At 34.7% G+C, this 11,323-nt stretch overlaps 1 protein-coding gene across 1 annotated transcript; it reads left to right on the top strand.

The window, feature by feature from the left end:
- Nucleotides 1–7,289: 7,289 nt before the first annotated feature.
- On the top strand, nt 7,290–8,901 carry LOC138348184 (uncharacterized). Its single transcript, XM_069296807.1, has 3 exons — nt 7,290–7,684; nt 7,914–8,676; nt 8,824–8,901. Exons 1-3 carry the CDS (start codon nt 7,290–7,292, stop codon nt 8,899–8,901), a joined length of 1,236 nt encoding a protein of 411 aa, XP_069152908.1.
- Nucleotides 8,902–11,323: the final 2,422 nt, after the last annotated feature.

Raw genomic sequence — 11,323 nt, 5'->3', positions numbered from 1 at the left:
GTCTAGTTTTCTTCTTAATAAAGCAGGCTTTAAACAGATTATTGAATCTGATCAATATGTAACAGTGAAGAAAGGTATTTTTGTGGGGAAGGGGTATGCATGTGATGAGATGTTTAAGTTGAATGTTGAAATGAATAAAACTTCTACTTCTGTTTATATACTTTCTTCTACTAATTTTTGGCATGCTCGTTTAAGTCATATTAATGATCGTTATGTTGGAATCATGAGTAGTTTAGGATTAATCCCAATGATTAAAAAGAATTTTGAAAAGTGTGAGGCTTGTAGTAAAGCCAAGATCACTAAAAGACCTCATTTTCAAGTTGAAAGAAAGACTGATTTGTTAGAATTAGTTCATACTGATATTTGTGAACTTGGTGGAATTCTAACTCGTGGAGGTAATAGATATTTTATCACTTTCATTGATGAATTTTCTAAGTTTACATATGTTTACTTGATGAAAAATAAAAGTGATGCTTTTGAAAATTTCAAAACTTATCTCAATGAGGTTGAAAATCAGTTTGGAAGAAAAATAAAAAGAATTAGAAGTGATAGAGACCGTGAATATGAATCAAATGAGTTTAATTCTTTTGTTAGATCATTGGGAATAATTCATGAAACTACTCCTCCTTACTCTCCTTCGTCTAATGGAGTAGCAGAAAGGAAAAATAGAACTTTGGTTGAATTGACTAATGTCATGCTAATTGAGTCATATGCACCTTTAAATTTTTGGGGTGAAGCTATCTTAACTGCTTGTTATGTGTTGAATCGTGTGCCTTATAAAAAGTCTAAATTGACACCTTTTGAATTGTGGAAAGGTTATAAACCAAGTTTGGGTTATCTAAGAGTTTGGGGTTGTCTAGCCTTTGTGAGGCTAATGGATCCCAAGATTACAAAGTTGGGTAAGGAAGTTACTACTTGTGCTTTTCTTGGTTATGCTTCAAATAGTACAGCCTATAGATTTTTTAATCTTGAAGATAATATTGTAATAGAATCTGATGATGCTATTTTTCATGAAAATAAATTTCCTTTTGATACTAAAAATAGTGGGGGTCAAAGGATTGAACAAAATATTTTGTCACTACCTAGTTCTTCTACTTCAACTTTAAAAAATAAAGATGTTGTTGATTTTGAGTTAAGAAGAAGTAAAAGAGCTAGAGTAGAAAAAGATTTTGGTTCTGATTTTTATGTGTTTAATATTGAAAATGACCCTCTAACTTTGAAAGAAGCATTATCTTCACATGATTCTATTTTTTGGAAAGAGGCTGTAAATGATGAAATGGAATCTCTAATTTCTAATAAAACTTGGAAGTTAGTTGATTTACCACCGGGTTGTAAAACAATTGGTTGCAAATGGGTCTTAAGGAAAAAGTTGAAACCGGATGGTTCTATTGATAAATACAAGGCTAGGCTAGTTGCAAAAGGTTTTAAACAACTAGAAGGCCTAGAATTTTTTGATACTTTCTCTCCGGTAACAAGAATTACATCCATTAGACTTTTAGTTGCTATGGCTGCAATTTTTGATTTGCAAATTCATCAAATGGATGTAAAAACTGCTTTTCTAAATGGAGACCTAAATGAAGAAATTTATATGGACCAACCCGAGTGTTTTGTTGAAGAAGGCCAAGAAAGCAAAGTATGTAAACTTACTAAATCCCTATATGGCTTGAAACAGGCACCAAAGCAATGACATGAAAAGTTTGATTCCTGCATGATTGAAAATGGTTTTTAAAACAAATGAGTGATTAGTGCATATATCATAAGTCTTGGAATAATTCTCATGTGATTATTTGCCTATATGTTGATGATTTGTTGATCTTTGGCTCTAACATGAATGTTATTGATGAAGCTAAAAATGTTCTTAGAAGCCATTTTGATATGAAAGATCTTGGTGAGGCAAATTTTATTCTTGGAATAAAAATAACAAGAACATGTGAGGGGATTTTCCTTGACCAGTCACATTATGTTGAGAAAATTTTGAAAAAATATAACTTTCATGATTGCAAGCATGTTGCTACTCCTTTTGATTCAAGTGTTCACTTATTTCCTATTGAAAGTGAAAATGATGTAATAAATCAAAAGGAATATGCTAGTATAATCGGAAGTTTGAGATATGTGACTGATTGCACTAGGCCTGATATTGCATATGCAGTAGGAGTACTTGGCAGGTTTACAAGCAAGTCAGGTAATGAACATTGGCATGCTATAACAAGAGTTATGAGATATTTAATTGGAACGAAAAATTGTGGTTTGTTCTAGAAAAAATATCCTGCTGTACTTGAAGGCTTTTGTGATGCGGATTGGAACACTTTGTCAGGTGATTCCTGTTCTACAACTGGTTATGTCTTTACTTTAGGTGGTGGTGTTGTTTGTTGGAGATCAAAAAAGCAAACTATAATTGCTAACTCTACCATGGAGGTTGAACTAATTGCTTTAGCTTCAGCTAGTGAGGAAGCGAATTGGTTAAGAGATTTATTGTTTCAAATTCCTTATTTTGAAAAACCAATTCCTCCTATTTTAATTCATTGTGATAGCACCGCTGTAATTGGTAGAGTTCAAAACCATTATTACAACGGTAAATCCAGACCTATAAGGAGGAAACACAGTAATGTAAGATCATATTTGACAAATGGTACCATAAATGTTGATTATGTCAAATCTTGTGATAATCTTGCAGATCCTCTTACGAAGGCCTTAACAAGAGAAAAGGTCTGGAGCACATCGATGGGGATGGGATTGAAGCCTACAAATCCTTGAGTCATATATGAGGAAACCCAACCTGGGGACTAGAGATCCTATAACCAGGTTCAAAGGGAAAAACTAATCATATGTTGACTTGTTGTGAAAAATGCACTATTTTTTCCCCTCCCTATGATGTGAGTGCATTATTTCCTGTAGTTTGTGAAGGTTGAGTTGATAAAACTCTTAATGAATATTTTTAGCCCGTATGGGTGGAGTGTTAATCTTACAGGAGCACTCTCGATAGATTTCACCTATGTGATGTGTGGAAGTAGGTCGCTTCCTATGAGAATGGGGCTTATTTTCAAATGCACTCATAAAACCGGGATAGCACATGACCATAACGTGCTGGCTGTTAAATCTCATGTCAACACCTTGATTATTATGTATGAGCGGTGATATTTTATTTCCCTTAAGCAATCATAGTTCAAGTCTGAGACCACTACGACTCTGGAGTAAAAGTTACTGTTTCACTAAGTGGAGGTTCAATGCAGAGCACACCTTCATTATGCATAGTAGTCTTCCTTCAACTGATATACTCTCTTATCTAAATATTAAAATGAGTGGGGGATTGTTAGGTTATTAGCATTTTAATATTAATATTTAACATATTAAATTGCTTTATTTTGGAGTTATAAGAATGAACATTGGAATGAATGACTTCTACATCATCCATTAGCATTGGTTATCCATCAATGTATTTCATTCTTAATTCCTCCATTACTCTTTGTAACTTATGTAACCTATGTAACTCCCATTGTAACTTATGTAACCTTTGTAACTTCCATTGTAACCTATGAAACTCCTAAGGCCATTATCTTCACTATTTACTACCTCAATTATCTTCCTATTCAATGCTAGGAAGACTTCTTGTAGTATAAATAGTGATAGTCTTCATTTGGTCTTAGAGACACACAAAACACAAGAGAAAACAAAGAGTGAAAGAGTTAGTCTAAAAGAGAGTTCTTATTAGTTGAAGGGAGGTGTTCTTTTTTGTGGAGATTTGGACTCAACTCTTGTCCATAGTTGTTGAGTTATACTTTGTGAAGGTTGTTGTATCCTGGAGGGGACAAGTCAAAGAGGACTACTGCTGGACCGGTGAAAACATTTGCTGCAGTGGGCTTGAATCTCGAGCGAGATATACGCGCCTCAGCCTGAAGAGATTACTTTCTTCATTTTATTTTCAATTGTAATTTTGCAATTTTATTATCTTGTAAGTTTTTTTTTCACTAACAATATCATCTTCAGATTCTGTGTCGAACAACAAATAAGGGAAAATTTCCACTCAATGAAACATACTTCCAAGTAAATGAGGTGAATTTTACTTTCTATTCTTCATTTCATGCTAATGTATTCAATCATGCAACCATTTCACATATAACTCTTTGTTCGAGAAATACTAATGATGTGATCTACACAGATTTTTGCAGATGAAGAGTCCACTCAACAACCAATTGAAGTTCCAAGGGCATGGACATGGAATTTGCCACGAAAGACCCTATTATACTGTGGCACCTTCATCAGAGCAATATGTAGAGGTAAAGACACAATATCTGTTTAATAATAGCTGAAAATGCCATAAATTGGATAATTCTATATTATAAAGTACATGGGCGGAGCCACCTTAGGTGAAGGGTGGTCCAGTGCATACCTTATTCCGAAAAATTATGTGGTATATTTAATTTTGCACACCCTTAATACAACTGAGAAGAAAGTTTGCACGCCGTTACGCTTTATGAGAGGTATATGAACTGAGTTCTTTCATATATAATTGTACGAGTTCTGAAAACGTGCCTTGCACGTTTGACCTTTGTTGCTATTATAATTTATATAAGATCAACTCTTGTTGATATAAAATTGCTCAACATTGTCTGAAGTACTCCTATCTGTGTTTTTGTGCATATAAAATGAACTCTTTTTAGTGTTTACTTTTTGTCTAATCAGTAAAAGAGTTTACTTTCTGCCTAGAACTTAAATATCAATAAATAAAATTTTGGACGGGGGGGGGGGGGGGGAGGGAAATTATAACCCCCAAGGCCCCAAGGCTGAAGTTTCTTGGGATATAAACACTCTAACAATCATTAAAATAAAAAAATGAACGAAGGACATAAAATAATAGGAAAAATAATGACCAATAAAGAAATATTACATGAGAACTATTACATGAAAAATATGTGTAATCAAATTAATTTGTTTTAAAAGAACTTAAGGAAAGTATACAACAATATTATATTGTAATGGAATCTTGAATCATTGTAGTAAAGTGTTGAGGACAACACTTTTTTTGCAAAATTCTCGTGGCCACCAACTCTGTGTGAATGACAATATTAAGATTAACTTCAAAAGAAAAATATGTAATTTATTCAATGTGCATAAAGTATGCATATTGTACACTATCCTAAGATAATAAACAACATAACAACGAAAAAAAACTTATCATTACTTTTCTTGAATAAAACCTTAGCATTCGTAATATTTGACAAAAATAAAAGAAAGACGACTACAATGTTGATAACAAAATGGTCAATCTGGTGGCACATCAACGTCTTGAGCTAGTCAATGAAATATTTTAAACAATTTAGAAAGCTTTTATAAGTACAAAAAGTTACTATGAAATATAAGACCTTCTTAGTTATGATAGATCAAGTATAAGGTGCTCGCTTGCATGTGCAATTAGCTATCCATTCATGGTTGCAACAAAATCGCGTATAATCAAATTTGATATTCTATAAAAGTGAGATGTAAGAAAATCGCCTACAAATCATACTATCGTTCAAAACAATCTATATATCATAGAAATATTATTCGCTACATGAAATTTAAGGTTTATAATAAAAATAAGTTAAAAAAGAAAAAACAAAGAGATAGATTTGCTAGTCAGGATACATACCTCAAAGCTTGATGGTCTTTGTTGTTATTCATTTTCCAAAAATAATCTGGGAGTGACATCTCCTCTTTCTTATATTTTTAATTTTTAATTGTTAATTACCAATTAATTCAAATGCTAATTAATGGGGGTAAGCAGTAGTTGAGCTAGGAGATACAAAAGGCCTATTTGTTGATTAGTATTTAGGAGTTACAAAAGCTTTGGAAGTAAACGGATGTCTTTTCCTATTACATAGAGTAGAATCTTCGAATTAATAGAACCGTTTTTTTTTTCTATTCATAGACTTGATTATGTTACACATTAATTTAAATTAAGATATATATACATAGAGATTCCCGGTTTAGCGAAGTCCTATTTTTAAGCTTTTGAAAGCAGCGTAACGAAGAACAACCAAATATATAAGAATACACTCGAAAAGAAAACAAAAAAAAAAAGAACTAGTTTTCAGCCCTCGTTTTGTTGATCTATATTCGAATTTTCCTGTGTGGTGAGGTCTGCTATTCGTCGTCATCCCACTTCGCTGCCCATAACTAGGTAAATAAGTCGTAATCTTTTCTTTTTTCTTGTTTTGCTCCTTATGGGATTGATATATAGTTTCGCTGTGGATTTTAAGTTAGATCATAAGATGTGTTTGGTTTGAAGTTACTATTTTCAGCTTATTCTTGTGAGCAAAGACAACATGTTTTGTTTCGTTAAGAAAGTCTAGATTTTCTTATTTTGATATCTCTCTCTGTTTGTGCCGTTGAGATTGTGGTCATTTTGCCCGTTCCGAGACCAGCCTTCACCATGTGAGTAAGATATAGAAGTATTTGGACCCCACAATAATTGTATGTCCTATTGTTTTGTTTTCTCATAGCATCGCCATAAACAATCTAGAAATAGTCTTGCTAAGTTTTGGTTTGCATCAGTTTTGTTACGATTCCGCGGGGATAGTCGACATTGGACCTCAAGCCATTCATATCTCGCTCTGAACTGATTATGTGAATTTTGGACTGCTAACTTGCTTAAATTTTGTAAAATAGTTGATTTAGATAAAGTGACAGTGCAGTCGCATCCTTAATAGATGATGTTTATCCTTTATTTTCAAATAAATGTAAGATTTATTGTTTGCTTAGGTGTTTATCAACATTTATTTTTATTGTTGCAAATAATGATCTCGCAAGTTTCCGGTTTATGTTGCTGATCTTGAAGCAAGTCACTAGCTCGATTTCTCTGTTGAAAATTGTTGTAGTAATGTCTGTCTCGTTCATTAGCATCTCTTTGGTTTTTTTTTTTTTGTTCATGTTCCTCCGTTAAATACTTCTACGAACCCTATACGTTGTATTGAGGTTAAATTAGTAATTACACTTAGTTGTTAGTGTAGTTAGTTAGTTATCAATTAATTAGTTAGTTAGGTTCAGAAAGTTAGTTGCATTTTCTGTTTTTGTTTGTTATATAACCACTGTGCAGTTTTCAGTTTTTGGATTCAATGAAAATAGCACACACATTTTCAATGCTTCTTCTCCAATCAAGCTTTCATCCATGGAGGTTTTCAGCTTCCTTCAACTTTGACATGGTATCAGAGCAGGAATGTTTCTGATTTTCTTGCTTCTTTCTTCTTCAATCTGCGCATCAGATCTTCATACTTCATCTTTTGTAAATTTTTGAATTTTCCTTTGACACATAAATGGCAAATTCTGCCTCTACGAGCACTGGATTAGACAGTGTTCCTCCATCTGGGATTGATGCAGGGAGTCACTTCTACGTTCATCCCTCAGATAATCCTGGAGCAGTACTTGTACCAATTCCTTTCAATGGTACTGGTTTCCATTCATGGCGTTGTAGTGTACTTCGTTCCTTGTCAGTGAAGAACAAGCTAGTGTTCATCAATGGTGAGTGTAAGAGACCAGAGGTGAATCATTCCAGTTATCGTCAATGGGTGAGGTGTGATGATATGGTCACTTCATGGATTCTCAATTCTCTAGATCGAGATATTACTGGTAGTGTTGAATATGTCAATGATGCTTTGGAACTGTGGACAGAACTGGAGGATCGATATGATCAGGCAAATGGAGCAAAATTGTATCAAACTCAGAAAGGAGATAAATGACCTTAATCAAGGTATTCTCGATATCACAACGTATTACACTTGGATGAAGAGACTTTGGGAGGAATTAAACAGTTTATGTGTTTCAAGTCAGTGTAGTTGTGTGTGTGTGTGTGGAGCTAAAGCCAATGTTCAGAAGGCGGAGCAAGACAGACGTTTGATTCAATTTCTGATGGGTTTGAATATGGTATATACTACGATTAGGGGAAGTATTTTGATGATGAATCCCTTACCATCCTTGGCACAAGCCTTTGCCTTACTGGTACAAGAGGAAAAACAACGAGAGTTTAAGCCAAATAATCAGATGTTTACTGAGAGTAGTTCTCTAGATGCAGTTTCATCAAGTTCAGGAGGTAGAAGTTTTCAAACAAATTATTCTACCTCCAACACAACACCAAGAGGAAGGCCTTTTTGTGATTTTTGTAAAAGGCAAGGACATGTTAGAGCAAAGTGTTACAAGTTGCATGGCTATCCATCTAATGACACAAATGGTTCTATTCGTGATCAGCAAAATCCAAGGAACACAGTTCAAAACACATATTCAAATCCAAGGCATAACAATAAAGGAAGAGGTGCATCAACAAACTCTGTAAGACTATCCTGTGATGAAGATGCCAGTGGGCAGACAAAGGAATCAAGTTCAACCTCTTGTAATGATCCTCAAGGAAATGAGAATATCAGTATCACCAAGGAGCAATATGATCAAGTTTCTCACCTCCTGAATCAGTTTCAAAATGATGGAGTATGTGGATCTGTGAACTTTGAAGGTGCTTTTGCTTGTTCTTTTTCTCCTGATTATATTAAACTTTCATCTGAGTGTTTCAAAACAAGGACTGACCTATGGATTCTAGAGTCAGGAGCTTCTCATCACATGACTTTTAACAAAAATAACCTTGTGAATACAGTAAATCTACCTTATCCTATGTTAGTCAGATTACCAAATGGATATAGAGTCAAAATCCCAATGGTTGGTAATGTACATCTTACACCTAAAATCATCCTGTCAGGAGTATTGTATGCCCCCTCCTTCAAGTACAATTTAATCTCCATCAACTCTTTTGTAAACCATCTCCAATGCACTGTCTCTTTTTCTAACACTTATTGTCTGTTGCAGGCCCCTTCACTGAAGAGGCCTCTGAAAATTGGTAAGATGCATGATGGCCTTTACTTCCTCTGCTCAGACTGCCTATAAAAGAATTCACATCCTCAACATCATTCCTCTTCTCTTTACCCTCTATCCAGTGATAAAGTACAATGTACATCTCTCTCATGTAACTCTCATTCAAATGCAATAAATTCTTCTCTTGTTGGTAATAAAGACAATGTTGCTGACAACTCTTTTAGTTCTAATTCCTTTCCTAATGATAGTGTGGATTTGTTGTGGCATTATAGACTTGGACATGTACCTTTTGTGAAGATGAAAAATATATCCTCCATACCAGTAAACTTCTCATCAAAACAACCTTTCTTCTGTCCTATATGTCCCATGGCGCAAGACAATCCAGATTACCCTTTCCACCAAAAACTCACACCACTACTGGCATTTTTGAACTATTACATGTTGATATTTGGGGTCCATATCACACACCAACTCATGACAACTTCAAGTACTTCATTACCTTAGTACATGACTTTAGTAAATCTACCTGGACACATCTTCTAAGTAGTAAAAGCAATGCTTTCCATATCCGTAAAGCCTTTATACTCATGGTTGAGAACCAGTTCAACACCACTGTTAAAACCATCAGATCAGATAATGGTTTAGAATTCACTAGCAATGAAACCACTTTGTTTTTTCAATCCAAAGGGATCATTCATCAGAAATCTTGTCCCTATACTCCTCAACAAAATGGTGTGGTCGAAAGAAAGCACAAATATATTCTTGAAACAGCAAGGGCTCTTCTTTTCCAGTCTAAACTCCCAGTGAAATATTGGGGTGAATGTATACTTGCTTCCACATATCTTATAAATAGACTACCTTCTTTTCCTGTTAACAATAAAACTCCTTATGAAATTTTATATAAACACAAACCTACCTACTCACACTTAAAGAGTTTTGGATGTTTATGTTATCCTACTACTCCAAAAGCTCACAGAACTAAATTTGATCCCAAAACCATACCACATGTGTTTGTTGGATATCCTTATGCTACAAAGGGTTACAAAGTCTTGAACTTATCCACTCAGAAAATCCATGTCTCAAGAGATGTAATTTTTCATGAAACTATCTTTCCTTTTGTCATGTCTAAAGATCCTACTCACTTTCCAAAAAAAAATTTTCATTGTGTGTATCTTCATGATTATCCAATATCATATGATGATCAAAATCATTCCAGTAATGAAGCAACCACTGAGGTTCCCACCACTTCACCTACTACCTCCACATCACCTGCTTATATCACACCTGAAAATTCACTATCCATACCACAGCTTAGAAGATCCCAAAGACTACATAAGACTCCTACATATTTGTCTGACTATGTTCACAATGTACCATCCCCAACTGTTTCAAATTCACAACCACCACAACCACCTTCTTCATCCTTGAGTGCCCTTTTTACTCTTAAACATCATGTGTCTCCTGATGTCTTTAATTCTGATAGTCAGTGTTTTGTAATGAATGTCTCTCATGACTGTGAACCTAATTCATATGAGGAAGCATTTATGAATCCTGCATGGCAAAAGGCTATGACACAAGAGTTTCTTGCCCTGCATGACAACAATACTTGGACTCTCACAAACCTACCAAAGGATAAGAAGCCTGTTGGTTGTAGGTGAGTGTATAAGGTCAAACACAAGGCTGATGGAAGTGTAGAAAGGTATAAAGCAAGGCTTGTAGTAAAGGGATATACTCAACATCATGGGATAGACTATACAGAAACCTTCTCACCTGTGGTCAAGATGACCACAGTGAGAACACTTATTGCTATTGCTGCAAAGAAACAGTGGAATATACATCAGCTTGATGTTAACAATGCCTTCCTACATGGAGATTTACATGAAGAAGTGTACATGGACATACCAACAGGTTTGGTCACTCCTCACAAGAATTTGGTTTGCAAACTTAACAAGTCATTATATGGTCTAAAGCAGGCTAGTAGGCAGTGGTATGAAAAACTGACTGAAGCACTACACATAAGAGGATATGAACATTCTCTTCATGACTATTCACTGTTCTACAGGAAAAGAGGTGCATCTAATGTCTTTCTAGGTGTTTATATAGATGATATTTTACTTACAGGAACAGACACTGATGAAATTGATGAGCTCAAAAGGTTCCTTGACAATCAGTTTAAGATCAAAGATCTTGGCAGATTACATTACTTTCTAGGCCTAGAAGTCTTGTACAAAGATGATGGAATTTTGATTTCTCAGAGAAAGTTTGTGTTGGATCTTCTCAAAGAGTTCAATTGTGATCACATGGCTCCTTTATCTTCTCCACTGGATCCAAATATCAAGCTAAGATCCCATGAAGGGAAAGTTCTGGATGACCCTACTTACTATAGAAAACTAATTGGCAAGTTGAATTTCCTTACACATACTAGGCTTGATCTTGCTTATGGTGTACAACTTCTCAGTCAATACATGCAAGACCCTAGAGAGCCTCATCTACA

Source organism: Solanum lycopersicum, chromosome 4 (assembly GCF_036512215.1).
Source record: "Solanum lycopersicum chromosome 4, SLM_r2.1".
NCBI lineage: Eukaryota > Viridiplantae > Streptophyta > Magnoliopsida > Solanales > Solanaceae > Solanum > Solanum lycopersicum.
The sequence above is the reverse complement of the archived record's forward strand: the minus strand, read 5'-3'. Positions and strand labels throughout refer to the sequence as shown.

Excerpts from the sequence above, each read along its gene's own strand:
- LOC138348184 (XM_069296807.1), top strand. The coding sequence starts at position 7,290 with ATGGCAAATTCTGCCTCTACGAGCACTGGATTAGACAGTGTTCCTCCA. Across the intron at positions 7,685-7,913 it reads CAGGCAAATGGAGCAAAATT|GGGAAGTATTTTGATGATGA; the intron begins GTATCAAACTCA and ends TACTACGATTAG. Across the intron at positions 8,677-8,823 it reads ATAGAGTCAAAATCCCAATG|GCCCCTTCACTGAAGAGGCC; the intron begins GTTGGTAATGTA and ends TGTCTGTTGCAG.